The 17006-nt window shown below is 41.1% G+C and overlaps 1 protein-coding gene across 1 annotated transcript in view; it reads right to left on the reverse strand.

Moving 5' to 3' along the window:
* NUDT3 (nudix (nucleoside diphosphate linked moiety X)-type motif 3) overlaps positions 1-17006 on the reverse strand; it is a 114898-nt gene that overhangs the window by 52309 nt on the left and 45583 nt on the right. The window contains exon 2 of the mRNA XM_011986529.1: positions 9516-9626. Within this exon, the coding sequence (XP_011841919.1) occupies positions 9516-9569 (54 nt within the window). The 5' untranslated portion in view covers positions 9570-9626. The remainder of the gene's footprint in view (positions 1-9515; positions 9627-17006) is intronic.

Genomic DNA, 17006 nt, shown 5'->3' on the forward strand with positions numbered 1-17006 from the left:
GGAAGGAAGGAAGGAAGGAAGGAAGGAAGGAAGGAGACTATACAGAGTATAAAGTCTAGCACAAAAGACAGATAATTCAACAAGCAACATCAATAAAGCATGAACAATACCACAGTGCTAGAAATACAGACTGCAATGGAAACATATAGCATGAGTGAACCTACTAGGAGGAATCACAAAGGCTTCATGAATGAAGTAACCTTCACGCTGATGCACTAAATTAGCTATGTTGATTCATGCTGTGTGAACTCCATGACCCCCAGCCTTGTGAAGTTATGGAGTCTTGATGAAGCAAAAGTGAACAGAGTCATGCCCTATCAGGTCACCTAAGAGTTGTGGCCTCATTTAATAGGAAGACTCAGTTTCTTCAGCAGGTAAGCATCTTTCAATCCTAGAAACATTTAGAATTACATATAAAAATGTTCAAGGGAATCAATAAGTATTTTATAATTTATAATACTTTAGTCTTAAATATTATAATGTTTATTACATTAAGTATTTCTGTGTTAAGGAGACCAGACATAATCTAAGATCTTGTAATGCTTACAAGAATGTTATCTATTCTGGCTGGCAGTCTTGTGGCCTCAAATTTCAAAAATATAGTTGAATAATTTATTTCTGACTCATGATTTTAAGTTAAAAATCTTACAAACCTTATATATAGCATGGGAATATTTAAAGACTCTAAAACATCTTATTTCTAAGCGTAATATATGAGAGTCACAGGAGTTTGTAAAAAAAAAGTGTTTCTCTGTGTTTTATAAAACTTTGTATTTCTTTGAAAATGCTGTGTTTTGTTTTTCTTTTTGTTTTTTAAGATGAGGTCTTGCTATGTTTCCCTGGCTGGTCTTGAACTCCTGGGCTCGAGTGATCATCCTGCCTCAGCCTCCCCAGCAGGTGGGACTATAGGCCCATACCACCAGGCCTGGCTATAAATATTTTTGTCATTAATTTTAATTGACACATAATAATTGTACATATTTATGGAGTACAGTGACATTTTGCTATATGTATACAATATATAGTGATAAATCTGGTTGGGCATAACGTGGCTGTAATCCCAGAACTTTGGGAGGCCAAGGCGGGCAGATGGCTTGAGCCTAGGAGTTGGAGACCAGCCTTGGCAACATGGTGAAATACAGCCTCTATAAAAATATAAAAATTACCTGGGCATGGTGGCGCGTACCTGGAGTCCCAGGTACTCAAGAGGCTGATACGGAAGGATCATTTGAACTCAGGAGATGGAGGGTGCAGTGAGCCATGATCGTGTCACTGCACTCCAGACTGGGTGACAGAGCAGGGCTCTATCTCAAAACAAACAAACAAATGATGATAAATCAGGGTAATTAGCATATCCACCATCTCAAATATTTATCATTTGTTTGTCTTGGGAACATTCAAAATCCTTACTTGTAGCTATCTGAAAACACACAATTCTCTATGGCCATACCACCATGAACGTGCCCAATCTCATCTGAAAATAACACAGTAAGTATTAAGTATAGTTACCTTACAGTGCTATAGAACACTAGAGCTTGTACATACAAGAAAGAACACGTGGTGTTCATCTTTTCTGTGCCTAGCTTATTTCTCCTTTATTTTAATTTTTTTGAGACCAGGTCTCGCACTCTGTAACGCAGGTTGGAGTGCAGTGGCATGATCATGGCTCACTGCAGCTTCGACTTCCTGGGCTCCAGCAATCCTCCCAACTTCAGTCTCCTGAGTAGCTGGGACCACAGGCGTGTGCCACCACACCCGGCTAATATTTGTATTTTTGGTAGAGGGGAGGTTTCACTGTGTTGCCCAGGAAGGTCTCGAACTCCTGACCTCAAGCAATCCACCCACCTCGGCCTCCCAAAGTGCTGGGATTACAGGTGTGAGTCACCCAGCTGGCTTCGCTTACTGTTAATGTCTTCCAAGTTCAGCTGCCATGAATGACATTATTTTACTCTTTTTTATAGATGAATACTATTCCATTGTGTGTGTATATGTGTGAGTGCTGTGTGTGTGTATACTTATATATATATCACATTTCCTTTATCCATTCATCAGTTGGTGGGCACTTAGGCTGATTCCATATCTTGCCTATTGTGAATAATTCTACAATGAACATGGAAGTGCAGACTTTTAATACACTGAGTTCCTTTGTTTTGGATATACACCCAGAGAGATCACTGGATCATATGGTAGTTCTATTTTCAGTTTTCTTTTCTTTTTTTTTTTGAGATGGAGTCTTGCTCTGTCACCCAGGCTGGAGTGCAGTGGCACAATCTTGGCTCACTGCAAGCTCTGCCTCCCAGGTTCAAGCAATTCTCCTGCCTCAGCCTCCCAAGTAGCTGGGATTACAGGCACATGCCACTGTGCCAGGCTAATTTTTGTATTTTCAGTAGAGACGGGGTTTTGCCATGTTGGCCAGGCTGGTCTTGAACTCCTTATCTTGTCATCTTCCCACCTCAGCCTCCCAAAGTTATTTTCAGTTTTCTGAGGAACCTCCATACAGCCTGCCATAATTGCTATACTAATTTGCATTCCTACCAATAGCATATAAGAGTTTCCTTTTCTCTGCAGCCTCCCTGGCGTTGTTTTTGTTTGTTTGTTTGTTTTTCTTCTTGAGACGGAGTTTCACTCTCATCACCCAGGCTGGAGTGTAGTGACGTGATCTCAGCTTACTGCAAATTCTGCCTCCCAGGTTTCAGTGATTCTCCTGCCTCAGTCTCCCAAGTAGCTGGGATTATAGGTACCCGCCACCAAGGCCAGCTAATCTTCTATTTTTTTTTGTATTTTTTGTAGAGAGGAGGTTTCACTATGTTGGCCAGGCTGGTCTTGAACTCCTGACCTCAGGTGATCTGGTCACCTCAGCCTCCCAAAGTGCTGGGATTATAGGCATCAACCACCACGCCCGGCGTCCTTGGCTTTGTTACTGTCTTTTTAAGTAATAGCCATCCTAACTAGGGGAAGATAATATCTCACTGTGGTTTTAATTTGCATTTTCCTGATGATTAGTGATGTTGAACATTTTTTCATATACAGCTTGACCCCTGAACGGCACAGGTATGAACCATGTGGCTCCATTTATACATGAATTTTCTTCCACCTCTGCCATCTCTGAGATACCAAGAGCAACCTTTTTTCTTCCTCCTCCTTAGCCTACTCAATGTGAGGATGACAAGCATAAAGACCTTATGATTATCCACTTCCACTTAATGAACAGCAAATGTATTTTCTCTCTCTTATGATTTTCTTAACAACATTTTCTTTTCTCTAGAATACAGTATATATAACATATAATATTCAAAATATGTGTTACCTGACTATGTTAACAGTAAGGCTTCTGGTCAACACTAGACTGTTAGCAGTTAAGTTTTTGTAGAGTCAAAAGTGATATAAGGGCCGGGCACAGTGGCTCATGCCTATAACCCCAGCACTTTGGGAGGCCAAGGCGGGTGGATTGCCTAAGGTCAGGAGTCTGAGACCAGCCTGGCTAACATGATGAAACCCCATCTCTACTAAAAATACAAAAATTAGCCAGGCATGGGGGCAGGCATCTGTAATCCCAGTTACTTGGGAGGCTGAGACAGGAGAATCGCTTGAAACCCAGAGGCGGAGGTTGTAGTGAGCACTCCAGCCTGGATGACAGAGCGGGACTCCGTCTCAAAACAAACAAAAGGTTATATACACACTTTTGAGTGGGGTGGGGGAGTTTGGGAGCGGTGTTGCTGTTCCTAATCCCTGCCTTGTTCAATGTATTTCTTGGCTATTTGTCTTCTTTTGAGAAACGTCTATTCATATCATTTGCACATTTTAATATTGGATTCTTTTTTTGCTGTTGAGTTCTTTGTATACTGAATAGTAATCCCTTGTTGAATGAATATTTTGCATATATATTTTCTCCCATTCTGTAGACTTATCTTCACTGTTGATTCTTTCCTTTGCTGTGCTGAAGGTTTTTAGTTTGATACAATCCCATCTGTCTATATTTGCTTTTGTCACGTGTGCTTTTGAGGTCTTACCTATGAAATCTTTGTCCAGACCAGGGCCCTAAATGCTTCCCCCTGTGTTTACTTGTAGTAGTTTTTCACAAGACTTTTTTTCATTGAAGAGCTTTATGAAGTTTTTTTTTTAAGTAGGACAACTGAAATTCTCAAAAAAAAAATCAAATATATTAAATTTATAAATGCAATCTGAAACATCTGAAGGTTTTCAACTAATTGGTATAGAGGTATTATCCACAAAGCCCCTCAAAAAGTGGCTATTAAAATCTCCTACATTTCCAAATAAAAAATCAGATCTGAAAGCATAAACATCTTGAAAACTAAATAAACCTCTAAATAGTGCTTTGTTTACAAAAGCTTCCCTTCAAGGACAATAAAAAACATCTATCAATATTTCAAGTCTCTGATTTCAAGTCTAATTCTCTGTTAATAAAACTGGAAAATCCACTTCTTTCATTCTGTTTTGATGGAAGCCACTGAACTGTTTCTGTTTTTGTAATGACATGTTCTCTTTATTTTTATTGTGTGTACATTTTATTTATTTGGATACTTATTCTAAAGTTCAAAGCAGTTCACAGACATTTTTTTATCCTCTCAATAATGCTGGAATAAAATATGGGATAAGATTAGATGATTCTCCTCTGACTGCAGAAAAAAAATTTGCTCAAAGTCAGGAAGGATTATGATTTTTTTCTTTTTTTTTGAGACGGAGTCTCACTCTGTCACCCAGGCTGGAGTGTAGTGGTGCAATCTCTGCTCACTGCAAGCTCCGCCTCCCGGGTTCACACCATTCTCCTGCCTCAGCCTCCCGAGTAGCTGGGACTACAGGCGCCCGCCACCACGACCGGCTAATTTTTTTTTTTTTTGTAGTTTTAGTAGAGATGGGGTTTCACCGCGTTAGCCAGGATGGTCTCGATCTAAAGTCAGGAAGGATTCTTTAAGGCTGAGAATGGCAGGCAGAGCTTGCCTGCAGTCAAAGAAGAATCACATCATCATATCCCATACTTTATTCTAGTATTACTGAGAGAATAAAGTTTCAAGATCAGGATTCTTTCAAGAGAGGAGCTAGGTAAGATACTAAACATATGAGGAGTGTAGTTTAATTATTTGTGCTGCACTTTTCATTTCCTTGTTTCACGAGCACTTTATTCCTATTTCACACTATTCTCCCTTTTACCTATAGAAGGATAGTATGCAATTTCCAGGAAACAAAAGTACAGTACCCTATATCCTTCCTACTCCCTCAATGCATTTCCTGTTGCAAACATCTGGTTTTCTACATCTTAGCTGCACTTGTATAACCGAGGGACAACTCAACTGTAACACTCAAACACAGAACAGCAACAGTGACAACAAATAAGGTAAGCTTTCCTGAAACAGACACAAATTCCAAATGTGCTCTACAAAAGTAGAACGGCCAGAGATATTCCAACCACAACTCCCAAAACCAAGTATCAAGTCTTTGCACAAGGTCTTTGAACTTTTTCCTCTCTCTCTACTAGAGAACCACCACTCCATTTCAGGTCTTGTAACAATCTGTCTGAATCCACAACAGCATGGTCACTCTCAAATACTATTTTTGCCTTAAGCACCTTAGAACCTACAGAAGCCAACTGGATTTAAATCAAAATTATTCAGTTTAGGTCTACCAACGGGCCCTACCACACCACTTATTTGAACAGTCAAACTTCGAGTTCCTACAGAAAGAATTAGGCAAAGCTTCTGGTGCCCTCAGGCCTAGGGATGCAAAGTACAGAATCATACCTGGCCTTCAGGGTGTGTCTACACCCTTCTAATTCTGCATTATCCCAGGTCTGACAGGAAAGTGGGAACCCAATTCTGCTTCACAGTAAAGAAAAGCTCACCAGCTACTTCATCCCTCCTCTATCTAATCTCCCTTATGTGGGGATATCATGTACAAGACCACCATCACACTACCTACTGTATCCCCAAAGTCCCTCCAAAATGGAAAAATCTTAAATGAGCAGGTCTATAACCATCCAGACATTCTCCTAGGAGCCAGTCGTTGTGCCAGAGTTGGCTACTCTGCCAACAAGTGCCCTAGCATGCTGTACAAACTGTTCCCTCAAAGTTGAATTTTCAAATTATAGTTTCCTATTAACTCTGTATTCTTAGTGAGACGTTAAGCTCATGTGATGATGGCAGAACCCAAATTTTTGTATCCCCAATTTGTGGCCCAGTATTTTGTGCAAGATGGATAGGCACTCAATATCTGTTGAACAGACTAGTAACATTCAATCAGTAAACAGTTATGAGGAAGGTGCAGATTCTGAACTGGATTCTGTCACAGCTTCATTCTCCCACAGAAACAGGTCTGCCTGATTAAACTACTGACACACTGTAGATCAGACACCTCTCTCACGGGCCACTGGACACTCTTCTCTAGAGGGGGATGCTTTGCAAAGACACCTCAATTCCTTGATGGGTTAGCATGGCCAAGCAGAGGAGAACGTCTGATACAACTAAAGCAGCTGTTAACATTCACAGGGAATCTGGTTGGGTCAAGATTTTTAATTGCAGACAACAGAATTCCACCTGATTAGTTTAAGATAATGGTTTATAAGGGATAAAAACAGTTTACAGAATCACTGGGAGAGTTCAAGAAACACAGACCAAGGTTCCAAGAACAATTCTTAAAACCACATGGCAGAACTGGACTGCCAAGGGAGTTGCTGTCTCTGGGGTGGATCAGGAAGCTGCCAAATAAAAGCCACCAGCCAAATCAGGAAGTTGACACTATAGCTGCCAATTCCAAAACCATATCTCCTTTGTCTAAATGTGTGCCACCAAAACAGATGGGCCCGCTGCTCTCAGAACATGACCTCCTCGTGACTACAGCAATCTTGTACAAGTGCTTTGTATTGGGGATATCTAAATATCATCAAGGAGACTTAGTTGCATTCCTTACCTGAGTCTAGGAAAAGTACTTTTTAGCTTTCTAATCTCTCCATGTCAGAAGAGTCATTGGAATGGGTGTGGAGACCACCAAACCACAGTCCATCCCTCAAAGAGCATTTCTCTCCACAGATTCATCAGGAAGAATTCTCAGAACACTCACTGGTAAGAATTCAATACTCTAAGGCAGTAGGATCTCAAAATCACCAGAGGTCCTATTAGAATCAGATTCTGATACAGTAGATCTGGGTTGGGGTCTGAGATTTTCCATTTCTAACAAGCTCCTGGCTGATGCTGATGTTGCTGGTCCATCAATTACACTCTGAGTAGCAAGAGCTTAAACCAGGCATTATCTATGGTTCACCACAGTTTTTATAAATAAGGCTTCACTGGAACATAGCCGTGCCCATTTGTTTATGTATTTTACTGTCTATGGTTACTTTTGCCCTATAATGGCAGAGTTAAGTAGCTGTGACAGAGACTGTATGGCCTGTATAATAAATTTTTTCTCACTCTAAAATTATATATTATCTATTCATTTTTTTTTAGAGTAAACATGTATTGGCACATTCCAATATAAGTTAAATTTCTAACAAAATAAACATTTTATCTTCTCTTATTGGTCATGCTTTTCAATTGCTTTAAATTAAAGTCTAAGAGATTTCTCAAAGTCAAATCCTAGACGGTGAAGGCTCTAGTAGTTTAAACATGGAACTGATATACCTTTTGCCAGGAAGTTTAAGCACAAGCATGCGAAGCAACTCTGGAACACCAACATAAAGAGTCCGCTGGGGGACCTTCTGGGGAAAATTTCTTTTCTCTCAAATAAAGAGACCCATGAGGTAAAACTGTGTGCCCTACATTTGAAAAGAATGTGTAAGGATAGAGCTGTGATAGCCATCTTGTCACCACAGGAGACAAGCCCGCAAACAAAAGCCAATGTACCAAGGATGGCAGAACAGAAAGACGGGAAGCACCTGGGTTCTTAATACTGCTGAGTCAGCCAACCTGGGACGACTTATTGTGATATAATAAGCCTGTTACAGAACAGTAATGGGCATAATATTATTTTCAGCTGCATACATCCTACGTGGTAGAGTGATACATAATTCACAAAGGATATTCATACTCATGTTCTCATTTGAACCTCATATTCCCCTCCCTCCCTCCACGATGGAGTAAAAAGGAAGATATTCAAATGAAGGACAAAGGTCCAGGGTGTTTAAAGTTATTTTCTCATAGGTCACACAGTCATTAACTGACAGTAACAGAAACCAGGATTCCCACGTCAATGTTCTCTTCATTACACCCTCTCTTGATTCCATTTGGTTCTAAGCGGGTTAGCCTCCTGTAAGAATGCCTTCTCATATCCTCTCTGTCAATGTTTATCACTTTCTATACTCTGACAATTTCCATTTAGGGTATTTCTTCAGCATCTGCATTGTTCCAACCATTGTTCCATCTATCAAAGAAGCATATATTAATTACTTTCTGTTCACCTAGCTGTGTAATAGGCACGGAAAGTAAGGATTTTTGATGGGAAACGTGATTTTTGCCCTCAGAGAGAACAATTTAGTTATGGGTGTAAGATAGATGCTACAACGACAGTAACATAAGCCAATGTAAGTGTAGGAATTCAGAGCGAGAACTAAGACTTCCTTGGATATTCCAAGGGTAAGATTATTCTAAGTGCACTTCACCAAAAGCTGGATCCAAAAGAAACACAGAAATTAGACTTGCTGTAAGTGCTTTTTTATATGTTCTTAGAATCAATCTTAAATTCCCTCTAGAACAAGGAAATGGATTTCAAAAGCACTACCTATGTGACCAGGGCAAGTAAACTGTGGCAATAAAGCTTACACAACTGAGTTATGAGTCCTAAATGAGATAACAAGAAGAGCAGAGCATGGTGTCACCACAAGAGGCTATGGGAAAACAATAGTTCGTTTCTCTGGGTTTTGAATTGCAATCTGTTTCTCAGTTTCCCCCAGACTGTAAATTCTTGAAATAAGAGAACTAAGGGTCCATGACTTTATTTCTTCTATTTATTCTGGAGTATCTAGTAGGATATCATGGCCCAGAAACTCAACACATGTATGTGGAACATCTTGTGACTAAATAAAAGAGAAGATACTATTATCTCTCAAGTTGTACCATTAACAGTATCTGGCTAACAGAGTCACTGCTTTAGCCACAGTTCCATGGCTAGGATGCAGTAAGCACATGAAAACAAGGGCCTCCTCCAAAGCTTAATGACAATGAGTCATTTATACTAATGCTGCCTGTTCCTCTTACTCCTTAGAGGTGAGGAACGATTTGCTTCTTGATTTTGTGCCACAGGTAATAGGCAGTGTTGGAAGAAATCCATGGGAAGTCACAAAAGTCTGGCATAAAAAGTCATGGGAAGTCTGGCATAGAGTGCCTGGTTAACATTACCATGTCACAACTCCATCACACGGTAATAAAGGAGGGACCGGGTAACCATTCATTGCCCTTTTTCTGTGACTGTACATTTATTCAGTGAGTGCTGATCTATTAAAGAACTACACAGATACGACAGGTTCATGATGACGAGGCATAGCTGTGCTCTCTCTTCTCCATGCATACCTCCTCACAGACTTCACGAACTGCTGCGACACTTGGCTCCTCCTCAGGCTCCATGCCTCCTCCAGGGACAATCCATCTGTCTGGATGGCGACTACTGCTCACAAGTAGCACCTGTTAAGTCACAAAGGTTGCATGGGGGGGGTTAAAAATTCAAAAAGACACATCCACACAAATTCAGAGTTTAAACACCACAAACATCAAAGTAACCAAGACCCATTCTTTGTTTATGCCTTCCCAAATCACTTCTTGCAAAGTAGCTTTTGTTTCTATTTGAAAAAATAGGCAATCAGCCAGTAAAAGCAGAAGGGCATCTGAAGACCATTATCTCTACACTCCCCTCAGACGCTCAATCACCTGCTCATTTATCCCCTCCTTGTTCCTTTTGCCCTTTGGACACAGACCTGACAAAGTGAAAAAAAGACTTAAAAAAAAAAGAAGATTGTCACTGATAAGCCTGTCAGCACTGAAAAAGCTGGCCAGAAGACAGAAGGCCCTTGACCATGATTGCCATTGTGATCCAACACTTCCCCACCAAGTTTCTCACTCATGAACTGGGAGCTGTATCCCAGTTCCTGCTCCATCAGATGGCCACAGGCCAATACAATACACCACCCTAAACTCTAAGGGACCCTAATTCTCCTGGCCACATGAGAAGTAGAAAAATTCCTTTCATCACATTTTCAGCTAAAATAAAACCGGACTTTTTTTTAAAGACTCAGCCAGCATTCTGGTCAGAGTTGAAATAAAAATCTAGAATTTGCCTAGTTCCTTTTCCTTCCTTATCCCTCTCTGTAGGAAAGATGCTAAACAAAGTCAGTTGGACTCCCTGTTTGGAGGCTGAGTTGAGTTGGCATTATTTCCAAAGGAAGTAAAGGAATCTTCAACTGCTCCCTAAACCATTACTTTCTGATGATGACCTGTGAGCCTACAAACCAAACTCTGCAACCATCCTTGTTGCCTCAAATGAAATGCTACTTCCTCTCTGGCCCTTACAGATTCCACCACTGCCTTCTAGTTAATGACATTCCAGTTATCCCCAGCTTCTTCCTTGAGGTCTCTGCAGCTATGGACCCTTGGAAACTCTACCTTCATCCTCAGTCTCTCTTTTCCCTGTCATAAGAGATTCTTCTGATGCTCATCTACAAAATATGTGATCTGTAGATTCATAGAAGATCGTGGTGTTATGGGAAGGAAATCCATGAATCCATATTCAGTCACTTGTGTATAAGCCATGGACTGAAAAATTGTCTTAAACTTACAAGTACTATTTTTCAAGTATATTTTAAGTTCTGCTTTGATTAATACAATGCAAAATAATTTAAAATACTATGAAATCCACAGTTTTTGGTTGATATGTACATATACTCAGTTAAAAGGTACTATAAGAGCCAGGTGTGATGGCTCACATCTGTAATCCTGGCACCTCGGAAGGCCAAGGCAAGAGGACTGCCTGAGCCCAGGAGGTCAAGACTAGCCTGGACAACATGATGAGACCTCATCTCTACAAAAAAAACAAAACAAAACAAAACAAAATACAACATTTAGCCAGACTTAGTGGTGCACACCTGTGGTCTCAGTTACTTGGGAAGACTGCTTGAGCCCAGGAGTTTGAGACTGCCGTGAGCTATGATCAAGCCACTGCATTCTAGCCTAGGCTACAGAGTGAGACCCCTAACTCAAAAAAAAAAAAAAAAAAAATCCTCTCATTGGACTATCTCAGACCTTATACAAAATCAAAATAGACCAACAATCTAAACGTAAGAGCTAAAACTATAACACATTTAGAAGAAAACACAGGAGTAAACTGTCATGATCTTGAATTTGGCAAATATGCCAAATTCTTAGATATGAAGCATGAGCAACAGAAGGGTAAACAAGATAAATTGATCTTTACTGAAATTAAAAACTTCTGTGTAACAAAGGACATAATCAGGAATGTGAAAAGACAACCTACACAACAGGAGGAAATATCTGCAAATTCTATATTTAATACAGGTACAGTATTTAAAACAACGAAAAGATAAACAGCATTTCTACAGAGAAGATATACAAATGGCTAATAAGCACATGAAAAGATGCTCAACATCATTAGTCATTAGGGAAATGCAAAGTAAAACCAAAATGAGATACTACTTCACACTCACTAGGATAGCTATAATTCAATCAACCAAACACAGCATAAGTAGTGCTGGCAAGGATGCAGAGAAATTGGAATCCTCGTACACTGCTGATAGGAATGTACAATGCTTCATTCAGCCACTGTGGAAAACAATTTGGTTGTTCCTCAGTAAGTTAAACATAAAGTTACCATTAGATCTAGTAACTCCACTGCTAGGTAAGTAACCAAAAGAACTAAAAACAGGTACTCAAACAGATACTTCCATACAAATGTTTATAGCAGCATTATTTACAATAACCAAAAGGTAAAACCTCAAATATCCAATAAGAGTGAATGAATAAACAAAATGTGGCCTATACATACAATGGGATATTATTCAGCCATTAAAAAAACGAATTACTGACAGATGCTACAATATGGATGAACCTTGAAAACATGCTAAGTGAAGGAAGCCAGGCACAGAAGGTCACATATGGTATGATTCCATATATATGAAATTCACAGAATAAGCAAATCCAGAGAAACAGAAACCAGATTGGTGGTTACCAGGAACTGGAGGAAGGGGAAAACGAGTAGCAACTGCCTAACAGGTACAGGGCTTTATTTGGGGAAGAGGAAAGTATTCAGAAAATAGATATGAAATGGTGATTGCTAAATGCCAATGAATTGTTCATTTTAAAATGGCTAATGTGGCCAGGCGCGGTGGCTCAAGCCTGTAATCCCAGCACTTTGGGAGGCCGAGACAGGCGGATCACAAGGTCAGGAGATCGAGACCATCCTGGCTAACACGGTGAAACCTCGTCTCTACTAAAAAAAATACAAAAAACTAGCCAGGCGAGGTGGCAGGCGCCTGTAGTCCCAGCTACTCGGGAGGCTGAGGCAGGAGAAGGGCATAAACCCGGGAGGTGGAGCTCGCAGTGAGCTGAGATCCGGCCATTGCACTCCAACCTGGGCGACAGAGCGAGACTCCATCTCAAAAAATAAATAAATAAATAATAAAAAATAAAATGGCTAATGTTATGTGAATTTCATTTCAATTAAAAAAAACTAGTTTTGCAATCACAGTATTTTTTTTTTTTTTTTTTTTTTTGAGATGGAGTTTCGCTCCTGTTGCCCAGGCTGGAGTACAGTGGCGCAATCCTGGCTCACAGCAACCTCTGCCTCCTGGGTTCAAGTGATTCTCCCGCCTCAGCCTCCCGAATAGCTGGGATTACAGGCGCCCGCCACCATGTCCAGCTAGTTTTTTGTATTTTTAGTAGAGATGGGGTTTCACCGTGTTGGCCAGGCTGGTCTTGAACTCCTGACCTCAGGTGATCCACGCACCTCGGCCTCTCAAAGTGATGGGATTACAGGTGTGCGACCACACCCAGCCAATCACAGTCATTTTTTAAAAGCTGAAGGGAGTCAGTGCTACTTTTTTTCCCCCAGAGTCTATACCTCAATGGAATAAGCTTCCAGGTTATCCTTAGTTTTGTTTTGAGATGGAGTTTTGCTCTTGTTGCCCAGGCTGGAGTTCAATGGCATGATCTCAGCTCACCACAACCTCCGCCTTCCAGGTTCAAACGGTTCTCCTGCCTCAACCTCCTGAGTAGCTGGGATTATAGGAATGCACCACCATGCCCGGCCAATTTTTGTATTTTTAGTACAGATGGGGTTTCTCCATGTTGGTCAGGCTGGTCTCGAATTCCCGAACTCAGGTCATCCGCCCGCCTAGGCCTCCCAGAGTGTTGGGATTACAGGCATGAGCCACTGCGCCTGGCCAGTGATTTACTAAATCATAAAACTAGTGCCACATTCATTCTCTTCAATAACTGTGACCAATCTTACATTTTAAAACATTCCTTATCAAAAGAAAATAAACCCAAATATAAGCATGTGGTTAATTCAAATTACAAGGTTAAAAAAAAAAAAGCCCTCCAAAGACTCTAGACAAAGGCATTTAAGTCATATTTATCCAACTACAAAAAGATTCAAGAAGAAAAAGTAGTAAAATGGGTTAATCCTCCACTGACTTGTTGTATAAATAACAACACATAGTCTTTCTTCCCTCACTTCCCGGTAAAGTGCTTGCCAGCCATTATAAACCTACGCATTGCTTCAAAGGCTGACTAAGGCCATGCAACGAAGTTACAGTCCAAAAGAAAAACCTTTACAGGAATATTTCAAAGCTAAAGCAAAGAAAAGGAAACCTCTGACAAAGTATAAGCATTCAATTTCTAAATTTCAATCAATGTGAAACACTAATTAGTAAACCTAGCAAGTGTTACTGCTTTGCACATTCAACCATGACTATATGAACTAAGACTACAATAATGAGGCTGAAGGAAGCAAGCCTCATTAGTTTGTAGCCACACTTCAAAGCAAACACTGTTACTGGTAAATAGCTCTCCTCAGTAAGTTTCCTTGACAACCTATTGAGAATTTACTACAAAAAAAAAAAAAAAAAAGTTTCTGTTTCTGTGTTTTGTAGAGACAGGGTCTCATTCTGTTGCCCAGGCTGAAGTACAGGGGCAGGATCAAAGTTCACTGCAGCCTCAAACTCCTGGGCTGTAGGGATCCTCCAGCTTCAGCCTCCCGAGTAGCTGGGACTACAGGTACACAGCACCATGCTCGGCTAATTTAAAAAATTTTTAAACTTCATTTTTTTGAGATGGGGGTCTCACTATGTTGGCCAGGTTGGTCTTGAACTCCTGGTCTCAAGCAATCCTCCTGCCTTGGCCTCCCATTGTGCTAGGATCAAAGACATGAGCCACTGTGTCCACCCACAAAAAATTTTTCACTTTAGCCAGTGGTTTTACTCCTTCCTATATATAAAGTACTAAATGGTGTTCTGGTCAGTAAATTCTTATTCTGAAGTTTGATTTTGACATATACAATTATCTGAAAAGAAATTAAGTGCAAAAGCTCCAAAAAGATTCTGAAAATAACACACTAAGGGGGAAAAATTACCTATTCAACAAATGTTCATTAAGTATCATCATGAGCCAGGAACTGGAGACGTAGAGATTAAATACACTGCAGTTTGCAGGCAGATCAAAGTGGGAAACCAGTTGACCAGGTATCAGACCATTTTGAAGCTTTAGTCATTGAGACAGGTGATATCTATGCAGAGGTGGATAAAGAGACCCACAGAACACACCCATCCATAAACAGACTCTTGGATTCATGATACAGGTGGCTCTGTAGAGCAGGCAGAAATCAACAGGTGGCGCAGTGACAACTTGTTTTCCACAGGGGCACAGCAGAAAAAACATTGTATTGATTTGTAACATGTGTGCAGTGAAATGATAAAGAAATCTGTGGGAATGATACACCTAATGAAGGGAGGGAGAAATACAGCAGGAACACGACTGTTTTATTTCTTAGAAATTGTTGTGGGGTTTTTTGCTAAATAGTGCTGAATACAAATTTTTAAAATATAAAGGAAACCCATAGTCCCTGCCCTAAAGGAACCGAGTATCTAGTGGAAGACCAAAAAAGAGTAATTATACAGACTGAGAAATACTTAGCTTGAGGATACCACAGTGATAATGAAAAGAGATACTTGCCCGGACGTACTGGCTCATGCCTGTAAACCTTACTTGGGAGCTTGAGGTAGGAGGTGCACTTGAGCCCAGGAGTTCAAGACCAGCCTGGGCAACATAGAGAAACCCCCATGTCTACCAAAATCAATCAATCAATCAATCAATCAATCTCTATATATACACATATATGTACACATACATATATATGTGTGTGTATATATATATAAAATTAGACCAGGTGCAGTGGCTCATGCCTGTAATCCTAGCACTTTGGGAGGCTGAGGCAGGCAGATCACTTGAGCTCAGGAGTTCAAGAACCCATCTCTACAAAAAAAAAAAAAAAATTAGCCAGGCACGATGGTGTGAGCCTGTAGTCCCAGCTATTCAGGAGGGTGAGGCAGGAGAATTGCTTGAGCCCAGGAGGAGAAGGTTGCAGTAAGCCAAGATTACGTCACTGCACTCCAGTCTGGGCAATGGGAATGAAACCCTGTCTCAAAAAACAAAAGCAACAACAACAGAAACCCTAAACAAAAAAAATAGCCAGGTGTGGTGGTGCATGTTTACAGTTCCAGCTTCTGGGGAGGCCGAGGTGGGAGGATTGCTTGAGCCCAAGAAGTCGAAGCTGCAGTGAGCTATGATCCCACTACTGCACTCCAGCCTGCGTGACAGAGCAAGACCCTGTCTCAAAAAAAAGAAACAACAACTCAGACTCGGGGAGTAGGGGATGGATCACGACCGAGAAATGATATGGGAAGGTTTCTCTTTTTTCAGACAAGATCTCGCTCTTTTGCCCAGGCTGGAGTGCAGTTGTACAATCATAGCTTACTGCAGCCTTGGACTCCTGAGCTCAAGTGATCCTCCTGCCTCAGCCTCCCAAGTAACTGTGCCACCAAGCCTGGTTAATACTTTTTATTTTTACTTTGTAGAGACGGTGTTTTGCCGTGTTGTCCAGGCTGGTCTTGAACTCCTGGACTCAAGGGATCCTCCTGAATTGGCCTATAAAACCCAATTTGAGTTTTAGAAAGGTAACTCTGACATATGTTGGAGATGGGAAAGCATGCTAATGGAGCAGGTTCCTGCGGTAATGCGGTTGAGAAATGATTAAGACAGTAGGAGTGGGAAGCGGAAGGAAGTGACAGGTTTCCAGATACACAGAAAGAAGAGTCTATAAGGCCAAGTGACTGACAGGACGTGGGAGTATGACTCCTTGGATATGGGCTGGGTCAATGGTGTAGCAGCCTTCCAAGGAGAATATGGAGGCGTCAGTGGAGGAGGGAACCACAGGGAGGAGTTATGAAATCATCCTCTGAGCATATGAATTTGAGGGTTCAGTGAGACGTCTAAGAGTATTTCTGGTGAGAAATTGTATGAATGTGGGACTGCAGTTAAGAGGGAAACCGACGGTGGTTTTGTAAACAACGGTATCAGAATCTTCCAGCCAGAATAAGACTAACACAAGGGGAAGATGGGCATTTGCTAAGCTCTGACCAGAGGATCTGACCCCTTTCTCCCTATCCACCCACCATCCACCTTGGTATCAGACAAGTCTCCATTCCTACTGCCAAGGGTATAGTGGGCATAGACACACTCCAGAGACCCTAGGTCAAAGTTCTGGAAATACTCTCCTTAAAGAAATTAGATTAGGCCGGGCACGGTGGCTCACGCCTGTAATCCCAGCACTTTGGGAGGCCGAGGCGGGTGGATCACGAGGTAAGGAGATTAAGATCATCCTGGCTAACACTGTGAAACCCCGTCTCTACTAAAAATACAAAAAATAAGCCGGGCGTGGTGGTGGGTGCCTGTAGTCCCAGCTACTCGGGAGGCTGAGATAGGAGAATGGTGTGAACC

Source organism: Mandrillus leucophaeus, unplaced genomic scaffold (genome assembly GCF_000951045.1).
Source record: "Mandrillus leucophaeus isolate KB7577 unplaced genomic scaffold, Mleu.le_1.0 Scaffold3, whole genome shotgun sequence".
Classification (NCBI taxonomy): domain Eukaryota; kingdom Metazoa; phylum Chordata; class Mammalia; order Primates; family Cercopithecidae; genus Mandrillus; species Mandrillus leucophaeus.